General features: G+C 40.1%; 1 protein-coding gene across 1 annotated transcript in view; it reads right to left on the bottom strand.

Moving 5' to 3' along the window:
- Positions 1 to 20,996, bottom strand: part of HADH (hydroxyacyl-CoA dehydrogenase) — a 31,268-nt gene that overhangs the window by 8,788 nt on the left and 1,484 nt on the right. The window contains exons 2-5 of the mRNA XM_034772305.1: positions 14,583 to 14,711; positions 12,252 to 12,409; positions 5,646 to 5,772; positions 4 to 93 (exon numbers count right to left, since the gene is read on the bottom strand). Of these exons, the coding sequence (XP_034628196.1) occupies positions 4 to 93; positions 5,646 to 5,772; positions 12,252 to 12,409; positions 14,583 to 14,711 (504 nt within the window). The remainder of the gene's footprint in view (positions 1 to 3; positions 94 to 5,645; positions 5,773 to 12,251; positions 12,410 to 14,582; positions 14,712 to 20,996) is intronic.

Genomic DNA, 20,996 nt, shown 5'->3' with positions numbered 1-20,996 from the left:
TGCCTTGCAAGATATTGGATTCTTTCCCAATGATTTGGTGAATTCCATGAGTGACTCAAAAGTCTTTTGGCTGGTCATTGGTGTCTTGATGACCTAAGCAGGGAACCAACATGTGTTAATAAGCAACCAGAAGTCATTTTCTCTCCCCACCTCGATAACTGTGCCAAAAATTAAACAGTGATTCAGAATGTTCTCTGAATATTCCACAAAATATCTATATTACAAAGAACAGTCACACTAACCCAGATAAATATACATGTAACAATAAAAGAGTGAAACCTATTTTAAAGCACACCAAAGCACCCTCCACATTCTGAAATTGTTACTGTAAGACATTTAAAACGTCCACCGGGTTCAAAGCAATGGAGTTCATCTTTTTAGAATTCTACTGCAAAGGGTCCTGTGTGGATAGTATAAAAACTTCCAAAGCCACATGGTCTCTAATACCCATGGAAACACATTGGTGACATTCTAGAGAACCAAGTTTACACACAGTTCTTGATAGAAAGGGTGTAACATGGCTTCCTTGGCCAATATAAACAGGTGCACAGACACTATTATATCAACAAATGAAGTCTAAAGAAAACAGTTTTTAATTTTTACTTTTTAAACTGTGTAAAGGCCTTTTATAAGCTTAAGAGTAGGAAGGACCCAAGGTATTTTCTTAGCAATTTTGTCCTTATCATTTGGCAAACTTGGATTTTTCTAAAGATTTTAATAGTTTGAACTGAACAAGATATCTTTTACTTATTTATTAGTGCCCCAGAATGAGAAAATGATGCCAATACAGCTCTAGAAATAATATTTGTTAGTTAGCTTGGACTTTCTATGCAGCCACTCACATAAGCAGTGAGAGGAAGACTATATCACCACAAGATTTTCAGTGGAATTTGGTCTCCTAAGCACCAGAATGACTACTGATGATATCAACACAAAAACACAGTGAGCGTGGAATAAAGACAGCAGGATTTGTTTCTCAGCAGTAAAATGGTAGTGTGTTTTCTTCTGAAGTTAGATCTAAGCATCTGGAAGACATTCACACATAAGATTGTACATCAGTTTCAAGGAAGCTTAAATTTATTTTACATCTAGGAATTTTGAAGCCCAAATACTAGTCTCTCAAAATTGAGAAAGGAAAAAATCCCCAAAAACTCCGTTCTTTTCTGAAAAGGAGTTATAGAGTTTAAGGCCAGAAGGGATCACCAGATCATCTAGTCTAACCTCTTGTACATCACATGCCACCAACATGCCAGCACCCACATACTAACTCCAACTATCAAAATTAGACCAAGTATTATGGCCCATAGGAGACTAGACTATTGTGCGCCACAGACAGAGAATAGGAGGGCCCTGAGGGGCACCAATACCCAAGACCCTCACAATGGCAGGGAAATGATTAAGTGAGATATATCCAGATAATCCTGGCAAGTGACCCCCACACAGTCACTGACAACTTGATCCGGGGGAAAATTCCTGCCTGACCCCACATCTGGCGATCAGTTAAACCCTGAGCATGCAAATAAGAACCAACCAGGTAAGAGAATATCTGTCTGTGTAAGGTGTCCAGTTAGAGTCAGTGAGAATTTCTGCATGGACTAAATAGGTGACCTTTAGACAATCCTCAAAGGGATTTGTGACAGATTTGACCTCAGCCTCACAGCATCTTAACAGTGTAGTTTTAGTTAGCCACTTGGCACTCGCATGTCCAGAGTTCAAACTGTTAATCCTTAAAGCAAGTGCTTAAGTGTCACAGGGTCAAAATGCACGTCCCACTGAAAAATCTATATAAAATTTAAAGACACTAGAACATTTCAAATAGATACTGAAGCCTGCTGCAGTGGCATGGGTACGTTCTCTCCAGATGTATAATCAAAAGTATCACTTATCCTGCAATTCTGTTCTGAATCTCTTTCCTCCTCAAAGATGTTTGCTTTCTTCCAGACCTCCACTTTTAGGTAATGCAATGCAAGTGGATTTCACCTATTTTGACCTCAGACCTTTGTCATTCTGAAACAAAGAAACTGAGTGCCATTCAGTTACCATATCGGGTCTTCCAGACAGGGCCTTAAAAGACACACAGGTTCATCTTCTCTAAACAGACATGGCACTTTTGGAAAGAGTAGGGCCAAAATGTGCAATTCTTCCACTATTATGCAGGGTGCTGTGCAGCAGAGGACTATGTAGCTAGGCAGGTATTCAGGTATTCATCACCACAGAATTTGAGTGCAATCTTATCCTACAGTTCATTGCATTTCAGCACTGCTATAAAGATACGATTTGAAAAAGCACTAAAGTCCTTTAGAAGGTATTATCTATAATAAAATATTAAATAGAACTCTTAACTTGCTCACATTGTAACAGGACTCAATTTTGCCCTTAAAACCATTTGTTACTTATAGATGAATGCTCATACTGGAAGGTAGGATCAGGCCCATTGTATATTAAGACCTGTCTATACACAAAGATGCCCAGGATTAATATAAAGTGTGATTTTAAACAGATTTAGTTAAGCCAGTTTAAAAGGCTATGAGGATATTTTTATTTCAATTTAAATAAAGCTTATTCCAGTTCAACTTAAGTTGGGAACATGTCTAAGCTAAACTGAAATAAGCCACTCTTAATCAAAAATGAAGTGTTCCCATTGGGGTTTGCACATTTAACTAAATTAGTTTAATTAAACTGGTGCAAAACTATGGGTAGACAAGATCTATGTCAAGCATTTAATAGCAAAACTATTAATCTAAAATACTCTATATATGCAATATGAATGAATTATTGTTACTACAGGAATCTGAACTTGTATTTCTTTACATAAATGTTTAATGTCACGTGGAATTAGGCCCCAAATTGAGGTTTCATAAAAATAAGCTTCATAAGACCTCAGGTAACTGAAATGTTTCTACATATTTGGTTACCACTTACTCAATATTTTCAGACAGAGAACATTCCACCTGCAAAAAACCCCAACATACCTGTACAATTTTTTTGAATGTTAACATCTGTAGCCATGCCTGGTTTGTTAAACATGCGTAGTCAGTTTTCACTCAATTCAATATAATCATTGGAGATGACATGTCATGGGTAGTGTAAAGATGCTCACTATGTAATATGGTAACATCCTGTTAGAGAGGTCTGATGATTGTATTATTGTATGAGGTCTCTCTGAACAAAAGCTCACCGTTGTAATGATAAAATACACATTTCTATGTTTTTTCTTTATTTCCATCTGAAACAGCTATTCTACCTAGTGAACACTGGTCTGCAGCGTTTGCCAACCCAAAAATTACGATGCTGCAGGACAGCCTGAAATTGAAAGAGCCTCTAGACAAAAGGAAAAACTAATATAACTATTTCTGTTTTTAACATTGGTTTCAACCCTACGAAGAGATCCCAGACAGATATTTATGCCTACATAAAGTTCCAATGCCAACACCCTTTGCAGGATCAGGCCAGTGACAACTATAGCTGATTTTAAAACAAAATGGTTTTTCATTGGAAAATGCCGATTCCTCAAACCAAGATGTTCGTGGAACCATTTCAGTTTGACAAACTTCTGCCAGTGAACTCCAAGAGTTCTGATGGAAACCTGCCGGCTACATGCCTGGTGTTCTACCAGCTACCTTGAGGAGCTGCTGGAAAGCCTGGGTTTCCAGGGCCTGCAGCTCTGGGGCAGCTGTGCCATACAAACTGCCTCAGTCACAGACCCCAGGGATTCCAGACTCCCTGCTGTGGAGACAGGACCATGACAGTGTCTGCTTGAACCAAGGCTCTCTGGACTTTTAAGACTCCCCACTCTATAGCAGGGGACTTCCCAGGCAGCCCTCAGAGTCCCTTGGAGCCAAGAGCTGCGGGCTGCTCGGTTTTCCAAAATGAAATTTTTTTAGAATTTCTTTTGTGGGAAAATATTTTCTCATTGTTGGAGTTTCCCCATGCAATAGAAATTCTGAGTTTTGACCAGCTCCAGTGATGATACATATCTGCTGTTTCACAGTCCTATAAATACCACTTTGGAAGCTGGCCTGAAGATCAGGGCTCAGTATTCACTACTGAGGTGGAAAATTTCAGCTTGCAAAGATCTGCCATATGATTCATGCCGAGAGAGAGAAATATTTTTACAGCAGAAAATGTGTATCATTTGGCATTTTCAGAACTCAAAAGATGGGCAGATTTTGTTCAAATTTTCTTGAAATATCATGTATTTTAGGACTGAGATAACACATGGAAGATTTCATCCAGAAAATTATTACAAAAAATAAGCCTAAGAAACTAGGAAATTATAACAGAAGGTACAACATAGGTGAATGTTTGTTACTGAGGAAACTCTAGAATTATTCATAGGTTGGGGGCAAGGAGAAAAAAAAAAAAGAGAGAAAGACGCACAGCACTTTAGGGCATGGGGAGGAGGAAATCTTGCTTTGTAGCAGAGATGGGCCCAAAGTTCACTTTCAGACATACCCAAAAGTTCATAGGTGTTTGTCTCTGCTGTTTTTGGTTTGACCTAATTCAAGGTTAGATCTAGCTGTGAAATTCAAACTCCATTCCCCCTCTCTCCCTCCTGCCCCCCAAGTGTGGGGGAATTATGGTAAGTGCTTCAGATCTGGGGTTATGGCTCACCCCTATTCCCACCGCATAGGCATCAGAGGATAGAAAAAATAGTTATGTTGGTCATTATTTTTTGGTGAGGGGGATAAATTGTGCAAGGATTATAGTAGTGTTGTTATGATGGGACGGACGTCATGTGCTCCTGTATACTTCCACATGGGATGCATTTATTATTCTACTCTAAGTAGCAAGATGAAAATATATTTTATGATCTATTAAAAAGACAGACACCAGGCACATGTGCCTTTAGATGAATGGTGAAGTAGCTTTAAAATAATTGTATTTTTTGTACCTTAATACAAAGGAGAAATAAAGATCCAAACCTGGTATTAAAAACAAATTATTTCAAAATCTCCACACACTTCGCCTGAAACATTGCAGAAGCATAAAAACATATATTGTTTCAAAGATCCTGAGGATTAGATTAGGATGTTCTGAAACATTCACAATAAAGGAGCTAATGACTCAGGGGACTGGCAACAGAACATGGGGTCTTTCACTTCTTTTAACATCAGTTCAAATCCAGCATGGGATCGTAGGAACCAACATTCCTCTACCTGTTGCCTGATGACTTAAAACACAAAAAGTTCTTATCAGATACTTGTCCATGTGATTGAAATCATCATCAAAACTGATGCTCTTGTTCACAGTCTCAGCGGAGAGGCCAGAAGCTGATTGGGCATGGAGATGGATCAACCAGAGATTCTTAGGAGTCAGAGATGAAAGAGTCCTGTTGGACTATTCAGTCCATCTCCCTCTCTTGGGATCAGGGCTTTGGAGCTGTGCTCTGGCTCCACTCCGGCTCCAGGCAAAAGCCTGCAGCTCCACTGGTCCGGAGCTGCTCTGCGCTCCTGCTCCTGGCTCCGCTCCAAAGCCCTGCTTGGAATGGAGGTCATTTCATCTTCTTATCTCTAAAGGTAGCTCCTCCTGGTAAGGAGGGCTGCATGCTGGGATACATCCTATTACTTTAATGAACTCTCAGTGAAGTACAAGTATATTGCCATGCTATAATATTTATCATCAGAATACTATCAAACACTTACCTCCACAAGCTTCATCATAGGCACTGGGTTAAAGAAATGGAGGCCACCAAAGCGGTCCTGCCTGGTGGTGGAGTTGGCTATGTCCGTTATTTGCAAAGACGAAGTGTTGCTCGCAAATATTGTGTTTCTGTGGGGAAAGGAAGTGAGGATTGTGTAAATGACAGCTATCTTTGTCAACAAGAAGATCTGTGCCCTAAAGATCAACAGATTTGCTATGGAGCAACAGAGGGTCCTGTGGCACCTTTAAGACTAACAGAAGTATTGGAGCATAAACTTTCATGGGTGAATGCCCACTTCATCAGATTTGCCATGGCATTCAGTGGCTAATCAGGAGTGTATTTTTTTTCAGCTAGCCTATTGTAGGCCAAGTATTTTTAAAAGTACCCCATCATACATAGCTGACACTACCCTTTACTGCTTTCCATAGCATACAACTAAAATAGCACCACAATGACCAATAGTTAAGCTTGTCTCTGAAAGTTGTATGAATTCTTAACTCCAAGAAGAATATATAGGTCACCTCACTGGATCAAGAAGAGAGTTTTTTTCCATAAAAAGTAGAAAAGTTTCGTAGTCCCCAACACAAATCTCTTATTTCAGGAAAATTCAGATCTAGGAGTCTAGCTTTTGAAAATTTTTGCCAATAATCTTTTTACAGTATACACTGACAGCAGACGTATTGCAAAAGGAAAAAGTAGAGCAGAAAAACAGAGATGCCACAAAGAGACAAGAATTGCTGCACACAGCACAGTCATTCAGAAGACAGGACCATACCCAGATATGTGGTTGGTGGGGTGTTTTTTTAAGATTTATAATGGCAAGGGAAGGAAATCCATCCATTGGCATAAACCAGTTCTTAAATTTAAATAATTAATATGAGACTTAATGAGATTTCAGAGCATTTTCCAATTATTAAGCCTCACAACACCTGTTAGATAGATAAGGTTTATTTTCCTGATGGGGAAACCGAGGAAGAGAAAATTAAGTGACTTACTCTAGGTCACACAAATCAGTGGCAAAGTCAGGAATGAAGTCCTTACTCCCAATTGCATGTTCTAAACAGACTCCCTCCCAGAAAAATATCCCCTTGGGTCAGTCAAATGTTGTTATGTACCATAGTTCACTTAGATATAACTATGTTCTGGGACAGGAAAAAGCTTTGGAGAAACTGTTTCTTCTTTGAGTCAGGAGAGCATCACAGATCTTGAGACATTAGAAAAACAATTATGTAAAAAGAGACTATGAAAGCCACTGCATTTTTACTTCATGTACAATATCTGAATTTGTGAGTCTGACAATCACAAAAGTGTCTCTAAAAAAATCTTACCTACACATCTCCCCAGCTATCCTTTAATCACTTCTCCCTGGCAACAGCACCACAAAACAAGCCTCAGGGCTTGTCCACACAGTGCGCCAGTCCACAATAGCGGGATGTAAATTAACGTGCACTAGGGAACTTTTAGTGAGTGCCAGCAGGGTCCGCATAGGCCAGTTAGTATGTAACATGCTAGTGCACATTAGCATTTACCCTCTCTAGGCAGACTAATGCACTGTGTAGACAAGCCCTTATATTATTCTGGGGCAGGGCACTGAAAGAATGTTTTTCACCCACAATTCTGATATCAGTAGTTAAGATTCCAAAGGTCAAAGAATACGAAGGACAACAATTCACAACCCACCCTATTCAGAATGTTCACCATTGCTTCCAATGAACTTCCATTCAGAAGTCTCTCGTAAACACTTAAACTTAACAGACAAGATTCCTTCTCACAAACTAATGGTTGCAGGATCAGAATTTCTTAGTTAAAATTCTAATCTCTGAAATGTCCACTTCCTTGGGTAAAAATCAGAACCTTACTGTTAAATTAAAGCTCTGCATTGTTCTATAGATACAATTTGAAAAATATCCTCATTAAAGCTAGATTGTGTCCGAGAGTGCCTTGCCCACATTACCTACTTAAACCAATAAACTGGTTTAAACCAAATTTAGAGAGAGGATAAACGCCTCTGTGACTTAGACCTCACAGACAAAGTTCCAGCCTAAAGCAAAGTTTTACAATCTTTGACAATAGCATTTAGTAAATGGAAATACTGACAAACCCCTAATGAAAGCTTTTTGGCATCAGGTGGGCTTGCCTGCAGTGCCACCTAGTGGGTCCCAAGAAGAATTACACAGAATCTCAAAACTCAAAAGACAAGAGAAAAAAAATGTAGCCTTCCAGCGAAGTTACCCACGCTGTCCAGCTCCTTCTTTAAAAATGCTGAAGTTGTGGATGAAAGAATTCCTCCTTCTGGCCAGTTTTGTAACACAATTTCAGAATACAAACCACACCCCAGACACATTAGCCAGCTCCCGGCGGGGGATGCTGCCTTAACAGAAAGATAAAACCTGGATCAACAGAAATGATATGCAATGCCCACTGCACAGAAATTGGCAGTGTACAGTTAGGGAGGCAGAGAGAAAATGCAGGGGGGCTCTCAGGAAAATAAAAATGAAGAATTCTCACTATTTGATGACTGATGCTCCTGTCTAAAGTAGGAGCAACATAAATTAAATGCACACATAATAACGAACGCAGGAAGTGACATGAAAATCCTACACTGGCCCATTTAGAGCAATGACAGTAGGACATGTGGTGCATAAGGAGGGGAACCCATCCATATCACTATGCTGAAAATCAAACCCAGAGACATTACCCAGGGTCACTGATTACTTATGAAGAGGAGGCATCAGAACAACATTTCCAAATAGTAGGAGGATTCTCAAATGTAATACTGAAAACAAGATAACTGCAAATACAATTAGGCAAAGCCCCAGGAAGTAATTACACTTCTCTATTTCCCTGTCACACAGTGCTGCTTTGAGGGTAAATTCATTAATGTCTGTAAAGTGCCAGTAAATCCTCAGATGGAAGGTGCTATAAGAATGCAGAGTGCTATGCATACAAATCAATGGCATGATTCACCTAGGCTGAAATAGAAACCACGGGTGACAGCTGCAGCCAGAGCCCCTTCAGCTTGCTGGGTGCAGATTTAGTGCTTTGAGTTGTGCTTGTACAAAACTTCTGTACTGTTAAAGCACTTAACTGGCTTAGTTTAAGTCAATTTGTATCTACAAGCATAACATTTCAAGCAGTCAGCAGGGACAATTGCTACCCCCATTCCCCAGTGCTCTCTGGGGATGCTAAATTCCCATGGACTACCTGCTTGCCCCATGCAGCTTTCATTCCCCTGCAAAAGTACTAAGCTGTACAAACGGAGAGTTGGCAAGGCTCATTGTCCTCCCCACCCCCCAACAGAATTCAGCAACTCCACAAAGTAGTGAACTGTGTGGGGCTGCCAGGTAGCTTAATGAAGCTTAGCATCACCACAGGGAGATAGAGGCAGCCCCACCTTATTTGAGCTCCTTAAAGACTTATGCTTGTAGAAGCAAATCTGCTTAAAGCTCACTAACTTGGCTGAGCTATAAGCCAATTTACCTCTACAAGTTCCTGAGGAGGTTCACAGCAGCAGGCTCCCCTCCTGTGAACCCTAAGCCTTCAACTGTAGAAAACAATTCACGTGACACAAAGATTCTCTAAGGAGTTTGGACACAAGAAGCAATGTAGAAAACTATGCCCTCCACACAGAGATTTTTTTCCCTCCAATCTCTTATTTCTTTAAGATGGGGATGGGGGTGGGGGAGGAAGGAAATAGGCTGGGGCTCATTATGTGTTCTGCACAAGGGTTATATTTCTTGTAGCAATCACAGCTATAAAGTTAACTACGTTTACTGTGTGGGATACAGAAGTACACCTGCTTCTGCATACTAAATGGAGGTAAGGGCAGGAAAGTACAATAAGGAACTTATTTTAAGTCAACTCAAACAGTTTCCTGAACAATAAGCTGAAATGCTACTTGAGCTTACTTATGTGAAATTAGTTTACAGTTCTAGCTCAAACCTACCTATACAATACTCGGTCTTCACTTCAACTTAAGCAAGCTACAGATATTTTTGGGGAGAAAGGTCTGTACCACGCCTTGCCAAAGAGAAAAATTGTGACTGGATCAGTCAGGGTTTTCAATGTTGCTGCACTGTCACAGGGATTAGGTATATTTTCAATAGCTCCCACAGTTCAAGGATTCTTCTGATAAGGGAGAATAGGCTGATATCTCCAAGCAGCGCTGACGCTGCTCAGTACTTTGGCTAATTACTAGCATGCTGGAGTTCTGAGGGAAAAGCAGTAGTAGACTACACCTGGTATACCCTCCAACACTGCTACAGCTCAGAGTGCCTCCACAAGGAGCTGCCACCACATTTGCTGAGCAGGAGTCTCAGCTCTGACCCTGCCCCGATTTGCCACTGCCAGTGGTTTGGGTTACAAGGAAAGACCCAACCTTCCACTAGGCATACAGCAATGTACATGACCTGCAAGAAGAAAGGGAGAGGAGTCAACTAACCCCTCACCTTATTAGCTCTTAAATCCATCCAAATCCATCTCACCAGCTCTTAAGCCAATTAGGCTTGTGGGTGGTTAATGGAGGGAGAAAAAAGGAAGCAACTTAGGAACCTGTCTCCTTTCCAGTAGCAGGTCTTCTGTGGGTATGAGAATTATAGGCATGTGCCGGGGACCCAAAATTATTCCAAGCTATGGGGAAGGCACAAGAAGATGAAGAGACATAAACATAAAAGCAAAATCTTTCATTCTAGGGTAGGGAATATGTTAGAATTCCGTTTGGCTACAATCCTATCACTTTGTTGAGTCAGTGGGGAAAAGACACTTAGAAGTAACATAATTCCCTACTACCACCATCCTTTGATTTCTGTGCCAATTTGAAGGCTGTGTGGGGGCTGGAGGATCTTCTTTCTTTCCTTTCTCCCCCTCCTCCCCCCACCAATAATGAAAATAAAAGCCTAATATCAATCAAAATACATAGTAGGGAAATGCAGTAGTTGTTAGAAAAAGTAATAACTCACATCTATCAGCATTTACAGATATGAATTTAGTGACCCATCAGAGAGATATGTCTGCTTCCATCTTACCATTCATATTCTCCACATGAGAAGTCATAGATCACTACCTTAAATCTCAGTAGAGAGAGCTAAGCATCCCATGCTACATAATGTTTAAACATATAATACACAGCCACCACTGCTGGTGCAAAGAATGAGAGCAGTTAGTAAATACTGTGCTAACATATTTATTTTATTTTATTTTAATTTTTACATAGAGTGCCTCAACCACTTAGTGAATTTCCTGAATTTTTTCAAACAAGTGATACCATTGAAAGGAAATTAGATATACTGCACTTTAGGCTGAAGCACAGTGTATACCTTCATTACAAGTGTTACGTTATCTCTATAAAACACACAACATTATTTCATCCTGGGTACTTATCCGGGTAGACAATCTTCCCAAATACAAACACTTCTCCATAGCCTGAATTTAATAATTTGCAGAGGAGCAGGAAAAGGATAAAGCTCTTTAAAGGGGGAGGGGAGGGGAAGTCTCCTCCATGGGGAATTTCTTGCCCTCCCATACTTGCCTGTTGGTAGAATCTGGACTGTATTCACATGTAACTTTGTGAGCCACACAATAAAATATTACCCCACCCTGGATGGTTAGCTGTACCTAGCAAGAGAGGAAGGAGGAAGTAATCTTCACTAGATGCAGGGAAATCTCACATCTTCTCCCTGAGCCCTACTTGATTTAAATACCACACACTGGAACTGACTTATTGTATGTCCTTAGTACAATCTGTATAATAATCCTATCAATACCTGTGTCAGGAGAACTTTAAATTACCATTCTGTGGATATATTTGGATTAGGGCTTGCACAGATACTTCTAGTTCAACCACCTTAATGCAGGATTACAGCTCAGAGGTACCAACAGTATTTGTATGAGTGCTGGTACCTGCCCCAGCCACTGTATGTGTGTCATGTTTATCTCAGAGCATACAGGCTGCCTAAATGCAACTCTGACATTTGCTAACCCTTTAGTGATCAGAACTTCGGCAGCCGTTTTTGAAAAGCACATGACAAAATGGGTTTGGAATCATGATTCTCACCTCTGCAGCCTCCTTGATTGATTATCAGCCTGACAAAGTAATTGATAATAATATTTTCCATTTTAGGACAGGGCCTGTCAGATCTCCATTTCTATAGCACCAATAAAGATTAAACCGCTTTAGTATTAAAGATTAAACCGAGGAGTGGGGGGGGGGGGNTGATAGATGTGAGTTATTACTTTTTCTAACAACTACTGCATTTCCCTACTATGTATTTTGATTGATATTAGGCTTTTATTTTCATTATTGGTGGGGGGAGGAGGGGGAAATAAAATCCATAATATAGCAGTAGCTTCGCATAACACACGAAAATAAATTGGGTAACTACACTTGCCATGTGTTCAGAAAATCAGCAATCGGCATGTCAAATACTCCATATCACGTAATAGTCTGGAGTCAAAGGGAGCCTAAGAAAAGCTTCTTGCTTAAGTGTAGAAGCTAAGAAAATGACACAAAACTGTCATTTAAAGAAAAAGATACTAGCTATAAATTTCAAAACAACCTAAGAGAGAAGTGGTGATGGATTCCAGTTCACTGTGCTTTAATCATACATACTCTGGAGCAAACTTGTCCAGTCTCTTGAAGAGATCATTTTTCACTTGCAGGTTCTCCACAATGGCCTCAACCACAAGGTCGGTGCTGTGTACCACTGCTACTGGGTCTGTGCTCACTGTTAGGTTCTTTAAGGTCTTCTCAATGAACTGAGCAGCAGCCTGAAAGGTTAAACAGAAGTCACAAAACCTATTTCTAAAAGGTTTCATTTCTTTGGTATGAAAGTTCTCATAGGTCAATTTATTTCATTGGTCGCTTTTTTGAGCCTTAAAAATATTAGGCGTTATAACTTGCACTATATTTCCAGATCAATTAGAAAGCTTTAAGTTTATGAGAGTACTATACTTCCACAGATGGACTAAACTTTCACAGCAACTCAAGTCTTCTCACAAGCAAGAGATCCTTTATTTCATTCTTTTAGGATGACTGTTCTCCACCCCACCCTTGATTTCAACCTTCAGAATGACAGTTCCAGTAAACAACTGACTTATCACTTCAGTACTGTCCCAGGAGAATCTTGACCTGCCCTCAGTGAAAATGGACTTCTTCGGTTTTAAACCATTATATTGTTTTTCCTTCCATATGCAAGCTATCTGGTTTCACAGCTCATTGTTATAATTCAAAGCCCTTCACGGACACCTCAGGAAATGAAATGGCTTTCAGGCAACATCCAATGTATTAGAGTTCTCCTGGGAATGGGAACAAAATTTTGAATCTCTTTTGTGACTGCCAAAGCTGTTAATCACTGACACAGTTTATAAGGACAGATCAAACACAAAGGCAGGCTTTTTAAACAAGAGAGAATGGAGACCCAGTACAGCTGAAAACAGACACTTATATACTACATTTTGGGGGTCTGAGAACTTGTCTATACAGAGAAATTTACCAGCATAACTATACTACTATAAAAAGCAACTACTCTGTTGCTTTTTACAGATCCAGACTAACACGGCTACCCCTCATATACTACTATAATTATACAGCGATAGTTATACCAGCATAACTCTTCATGTGGACACTTGTATTCCAGAATAAGGAGTGCCTTTTCCCAATTTAGCTTATACCGGTTCCAGAGCAGCATAAGCTAAATCGGAAAAAGGCACTCCTTATTCTGGAATACGAGTGTTCCTACGAGGAGTTATACTGCTACAACTATGGCTTGGTCTACCCGGGGGGGGAAATGGACTTAAGTTACGCAACTTCAACTACATGAATAACATAGCTGAAGTCGACGTACTTAGATCTACTCACCGCAGCGAGCTGACGCTCCCCCTTCGACTCCGCCTGCACCTCTAGCTCTGGTGGAGTATCAGAGTCGACGGGAGAGCGCTAGACACAATAAATCGAACCCCACTGGATTGATCGCTGCCCGTCAATCCTGCAGATAATGTAGACAAGTCCTATAGCTATAGAATTATACTGGTATTTTTATGTTGGTAAATTTCCCCATGCAGACAAGACCTTATTCCTGCCATGGGCATGTCTACGCGATAGTGTAGACACGGGCTCTGACACATGCTTAAACCCAACCTCCCTACCTTCCACACATAAAGCCTTCTAACATATGCTTGTTACTGCCTCAGAACACAAGCTTGCTGGCTCATGCAAGGGCACAGATAAAAGTGTCTTGCTATAGCCCGTGTCCCAGCCTTCCCACTTTGCAGTGAGGACATAGCTAAAGCACGTGTTGTGGTGCTTGTGTTCTGATAAACCACCAATACTATCCCACAATTCCTGGGGCCTGTATGCTCCAGCTCTTCTACCTCCCAACTTCTCACTCATCCCCCATGCATTACCACTTTTGGGTAAGCTGTGATCCTGATACAAAGGGAGAACAGATGTCTGCTGTAAAATGCAAGGCTATGCTTCTCCCTTCCCCCATGCAGTGACTAAAGCAAATCTATCTGAGGTTCCTTAAATGGTATAATTACAATCCTGTAATCTCTGCTTCTGGGTAAAGCTGGTGTATAGCACTTTACGATGGTTTAAAGAAACCTTACTATTAGGTAAAGATAAATAATGTACCACTTAAACTTTGAGCTTTAACCTTATTTTTCAAAGACTTCTCAGCATTTGAGGTTAATCTGTCATTTAAGACTACAATCTGAAAAACCAGAAAAAGACATGATGCACCAACTTTCCCGATCAAAAAACCCTGAAAATATTTTAACTTCTTATCTTCCTAGCTTTTTGAATGCATTTTTAATACTATTCTATCAATCTGATTCTCCTGTATTCATCTGTGCACTAATTGCCAACAATTACAACATTAAAATAGTAATTCTATCAAATTCAATAAAGTTTGTCTAGTAGTTATAAATTTCAAGATGTCACCTCAGGCTTGTCTGTAAACATCTTCTTTGTCATTCTTTTCAAACTATCCTCAATCCCTTTCCTGGAGTTCTTCAGGATTTCATCTGTCTGGTCCACTAACACCACAGTGTGACCAGTTGCTGCAGCAACCTGGGGAAAAGGGAGTGGAAGAAAGGAGCTATTAATGTAAGTCAATTGGGCTAATAGGAGGAAAAATGAGAAAGGGGAGGGGAGAAAATTAAATGTAAGCAGTTATTCCATAGGATAAAGAGAACTGAGTTCATATCAGATAATCTTGATTTTGTATTTGGCACCTAAATATCAGCTCATCTATAAACAATATTAAAAAAGAGAGACTGTCAGTTTAAAATCTTAAAAAACACCTAATGTTCTTACTTATGTTACAAACAGCTCAGATTATTACAACTCAATCTTAAAAAGTCAGCTTTTTACTATATATGCTACTTCATTATTTATTTGCAGTGATGTTGCAGCTGTGTTTGTCCCAGGACATACGAGACACAAGCTAGGCAAGGTAATATCTTTTACTGGACCCTGTTGACGAAAGATCCAAGCTTTCGAGTTTCACAGAGATCTTCTTCACATCTGGAGAAGGAAACCAGAGTGTCTGAGCTAAATACAAGCTGGGACAGACAGCTGAACATAAGGTGTTAAACACATATGTTGGGAGACCATTTAAAATGAAGTGGGCAATTAAGGGTTAGCAGGCAGTGGGGTGTGTTACAAATTGTTGTCATGAGATATAAAACCAGTGTCTCTGTTGAGTCCATGGTTTTTTTAGTGTCTAACAAAGTTATGACTAAGTTCCCAGGCTCGCCTTTTAAAGGTGTTGTGCAGGTTTCCCTAAAGGATGAGTACTGAGATGTCAGATATGGAGTAGCTGCTTTGTGAAAAGTGTTTGCCCACATGAGATATGGTATTTGTGTCTTTTTAGATCATTTTTCTGTGAGAGTTCCTCTAAATCTGACTGTCAGATTTCACCCACATAGTTTTTTGGGCATTTGATGCACTGGATGAAGTACACCACATGATTCTTGAAAGGTGTGCTGTGGGGGTGGGGGGTGTTGATCACTATTCACTGTTTATGCATTTGCATTCTTCTCATGTTGGACAATGAAAAATATTAGTTGATTTCATTTGCAGGTTTCTATGCATTAATACAGTGCTGCACTGTTGGGTTGAAAACCCTGCTAGGAAACATTAATTTGTTGAAACATCTGTTTTCACTGAATTTTTTTTTAAAGTAACACACATTTCTTTTGGCCTTTAGTTCTGTATAAGCTTTTTCCACCACCTGGAACTGCTCTCAGTTGATCAAGTCTTCATAGATTTGAGTGACAGTGTAAGACAAGACTGCTTCTTTATTTCCACCACTGCCATGGTGTAAGATTTCAAAAATTCCATATATTGTAATTTATCAGGCTTGAGACACAACTTCTACCACCACTGTGCTAACTCCTCCTTCACATTTCATCTATTGCAAATTACTTGTACACCAAAACAAGAACTACAAGGATGCTATGAAGAAAAGGTGCAGTTAGAAGGCACCATACTGATGGTCAAGGACAAAAGATGGTTATAACATTCTACACCAGTGGTTGCACTACGGATCATGTCCAAGTTTTCCAAAGGGGTCTGCACTCCATTTGAAATTTTTTAGGGATCCAATTTATTTGCTCTAGGTCAGTAGGCTTCTCCAAGCTTTGGTTGGTACTGGGGGAGGCTATGCCAAGGCCCCTGGCTTTATGCCTTGCTCCCAGTGTCAAAAGCCAATGGCTCATTAGTAACCCCCACTCTCACTGTTCCACATTAGAGACAGGTGTCTCTTCTGCTGCAGCTACAAATCAAGAACAAGGAAGTGCCTTAGATATATTTTCACAGTGGCCATTCTTCACACGGCTCAGTTGGCGCAGGGAAGCGAATCGACCGTTCCTTCACAAGTGCTCCTCCAACCTTGCTAATTGACCTTGACCAAAGGAGATCTCCTTCACCAGAGTCATCCTCCAGCAAGCCTACGCACTTGGAGCATTCTTATCTGACTACTTCAAAGTCCTTGGTGCAGGACTCCTCTATAGCAGAAGCTCAGTGGTTTGAGCATTGGCCTGCTAAACCCAGGGTTGTGAGTTCAATCCTCGAGGGGGGCCATTTAAGGATCTGGGGCAAAAATCTGCCAGGGACAGTTCTTGGTCCTGCTGTGAAGGCAGGGGACTGGACTCGATGGCCTTTCAAGGTCCCTTCCAGTTCTATGAGATAGGTATATCTCCATATTAAATGTGAAAAGGTTGAAAATCACTGTTCTACAAGGCTGCATTGCAATCTGCTATAACTATGTATTCCCTGTCTTTTGTTTAGTCTTTCTATATGGTGCTGAACAAAGTAATGCTTCCAAGTTGGACAAAGAAATAATGCAACAAAAATTCCCTTGAACTAGTGTATTGTTTTCTAAGGTCCTATACTAAAATACAGCAGGTGGCAGAGACTACTAGAGAGCAGAGAGTTATTAAAAAGACTACCACCTCTTTCAGGCCCTCACTCTTACCACAGCCACATTCACAGTTTCTTCTTTCAAAAAAAGAGAAGAAAAACAGGAAGAGGTGCTGGTCAGTTTACTGTAGTAACATTGCACTAATGGTACTTTCCATCCAAGGAGCCAAAGCTTTTTACAAACGGTCAATAAGAAACAAGACAACGCTGAAAGTTAAGTAGCACTGTCCCCATTTTACATGAGGAACTGGCAGAAAGAAATGTGAGTTGCCTGAAGTCACACACGGTGCATGTGGCAAAATCAGGAATAGAATAAAAAATCCCCATTCCTGATCCTATTGTGACAGAATGTACTCTTGTAGTCACACCCTCCACCAGTGGTTCTCAACTTATTTACCATTTTGGACTGCATATGCAGCTCTCTCTGTTACACATGGGCCGCATCCACACAATATATATACTACCTGCATGGCCCTGAGCGTACCAAAAGGGGCGCTGCTATGCACTGCTTGGGCTACAGGTTGAGAAACACTGCCTTACACACTATTGTAATAATCTTTGTACAAATCATATCTTTTGAGGTATTATTTAAAAATTCAATTTGCTGGTCGTTATTGTCCTGGTAAAATAGTAGTGGCAACACTGCATGTGAAGTTACAAGATTCCACTGTGTTATTAACACATGTTCCCAACGGAAGTTGAGAAACAAGTCTATCCTAAACAAAGAAATATGTGCCCTGCTTAATTTGCATTTAAGCAGTAAACAGAGGCATCAAGCAGGAAGGGAAACAAAGGAATCTCAACAGTTGAGAAAAAAGCAGCAGGGAACATCCTTCCACGTAAACTTTTTGTCTCCTGGTACTGAGCTGGAAATGTTTTTCAAGGGGGAGGGGGGGAATTGAAACTATAAAAAGGAGGGAGAAACACACCAAGGGACCACTCATCCCCTGCCTGTCAATTCACTGCATCTGAAGGGACAAAACAGCTGTTGGACTGGGGGGGTGGGGGGGGGGTCTTGATATAAGAAGTTTGATCAGTAAGACTACTGAAAGCATGTGGAGAGAAAACTTTTTTTAATTTAACAGTTTGTTAACAGTTTGTTAAATTAGGCACCAATAGCATTTTTCTTTATTTTTCTTGTGATCAATTCTGACTTTTATGCCTCATTACTTCTACACACTTAAAATCTCTCTTTGTAGTTAATAAACAAATTTTATTGTTTTATCTAATCCAGTGTGTTTAAATTGAAGAGGGTGGGAAACTCCATTTGGGGTGATAAGTTGTGTGCATATTATTTCTGTTAAAGGAATAACAGGCTTAATATAACTTGTATTGTCCAGGAGAGGGCTGGGGAGTACAAGACACATATTTCTGCAGGAAAATCGAGGATTGGATGTGTGTTGGGATTACCCTGCAGTATAACCAAGGCTAGTGAGAGCAAGAGTGTAACCCAAGTGAAGTTGGTAGGCTGCAACTGCACACAGACACTGAGGGTGGGGCATGCATGCTGGACGGCTGTTTGTGAGTTATTGTAAAGCAAGGTATTGCAAGGCAAGGGTGAAACAGTTGCTCCTTAGTCTGGATTGTACTGTATGTCACACCTATATTTGAGCAACAGCCAACCTCCCCCACTCGCAGTACAGAAAGGTTTAAAAGAAGGCATCTTCCAAAGCCTTAAAAGAAAAAACAAGTCACTGCAAATAAAAAATGAAGTGTTGCTCCCAGGCAGTACCACAGACTCTGGGATAACCCCATATTTATAATTACAATAGGATGCAGTGAGCACAAGGAAGCCAAGACACCCAAAGCATCCCTTCACCCTGAGGACTTGGATTCCTGCACACCAGGGTCTCTGTCAAGAACCATGCCTGTTTCTCTTTACAAACAGTTGCCAATAAGAGTCATAACATGTAACAGAATTCACAATGGCCTTCAGTTGTCTCTCTGGACTAATGAATTTTAAATAGTGCGCACATTCCTGAAACTTCAGAGAACATATTTATGGATTTCACCAAATACTCATGTGGCACTGCATTTATTGAGAAAGGCCTTGAAGGCTTTTTCAGAAGAAATCCCAAATTCCAGTGATAAGGGTGTGAGAAATTATTTTTATAGAGAAATTAAAGTTATAGATGACTAACCTCACTTTAGGTAGCAGACAAATGCATAGACCTCCTTCCACAATAGATGCAACAAGAATATCAGAAAAAGCTATACCTCTGAGGGAGCACTACTGCATTGTTAGAACAGGAAATCCAAAGTTAGGAACTCCTGGGATTTACTCCTAGTTTGCTTTGTGATCTTGGGCAAATCACTTTACCTCTCTGTGCCTGTTTTCCTGTCTGTAAAATGGGGAAATAATAGCAACCTACCTCACAGGAGTGCAGTATGGCTTAATTATTGTTTATAAAGTGCTTTGAGATCTGCAAATGAAAGGTGCTATAGATGTTCAAAAGTATTATTTTCCTTGTAAAATAAGTAAATATATCTGAAATAGTCCTTTCCCTGGCTTAGCAATCAGCCATTTGATGGATAAAAATGTCAAGTATAAAGTGAACTTTACAAGTCAAAGGCTATAATGGCTGAACACTCTGGGAAAACAAGCAAATCCCATTTAAATATTAACCCACTGTAAAACACTACAGATTACAAATAAGGATACAGTATCTTAGGAAAATGAAATTTAGTTCTCTCGCTATTTACTGAGACTGTCAATCAATCTGTTCCTTGTCAAGCTGGTACTAAATCATTTTTATAGGGCTTTCTTCTTCTGCCGTATCAGTCAGGCAGTGTGTGAAAGAGTCACAAGAAAAACCCAAACTTTGTACTTTTCCGTGACAAATACAGATTGGAGAATTGCGAAAAACGCTCTGAACACAAATATACATTGGAAAGGCATGGCTTGGATTTTTTTTTTTAAATTTTAATACATCTACTTATTTTGTACCTCATCAGTGCAGGATCCCTCTGGCGTGATCCTGCACTGAGTCCAAATGGACAGGCTGCATGTCTCTCTCACAACCCCATTGGCTTCAGTGGGACAGCAAGGGAGCTAATTTCAAGACTAGGGTCTAAGATTACTATAGCAAAGATTTTAAAAATATTTGTTTTTGCAGTGTTTGCAGTTTGACCACACTTTGTGTAGTTACCATTTCCCCTACATAGTCAGTTTCTCCATTGTTTTGTCAAACCCCCATAAACATTTTAAAAGACTGGAAAATGTTACTGTATAATCACAAAATAGGGTAACTCAGCAGTAGGTGCAACACCTGCAACTACTTTTAATTCATTTTTTGAAAATGGACCAACTTACACGTTTACTGTGTCCCTATTGAAGCTGAATCCAATTAATATCTCTTCTAATACTAACATGGAGCACAAAGGGGATGAAGAAAATGAATGCATCAACTATGCTGAACAGGTTGTTGCAGTTTCTCACATGTTTTTATGACTAGAGAAGAGATGACCACGTTCAGGTTAGAACATACTCAAAAGTTGAACAGAGTGTTTATGTAAATCCAAAGTCCCAGGTTATCAGATGTTTAAGAACAAAGTTTTGAAGACCTGCCTACATAGGACATTTATGGAGCTAATTATGCTCAGAGTTAAAATATCAAGCCAAGTTACGTGACTCATGGTAGAAAGACAGCCTGTGGTAGAAACGACAAGATATAACAGAAACCATAAGATCGAAGATGTGGCAGAGGCAGCGTTATTTATATTATGCTAATCCTCAGGGGCCCTAATCAGGATCAGGGCCCCAGGGTAGTAGGTACTGTACAAATACATACCAGGATACCTGCTCTCAAATAATCTATGACACTTAATCTACAGTAGGGTTACCATACATCCATTTTTTCCCCAGACATGTCCGGCTTTTCGGCAATCAAACCCCCGTCCGGGGTGAATTGCCAAAAAGCCGAACATGTC

Source organism: Trachemys scripta, chromosome 5 (assembly GCF_013100865.1).
Source record: "Trachemys scripta elegans isolate TJP31775 chromosome 5, CAS_Tse_1.0, whole genome shotgun sequence".
Lineage (NCBI taxonomy): Eukaryota > Metazoa > Chordata > Testudines > Emydidae > Trachemys > Trachemys scripta.
Note: the sequence above shows the minus strand (reverse complement) of the source record. Positions and strands in the feature narration are given on the sequence as shown.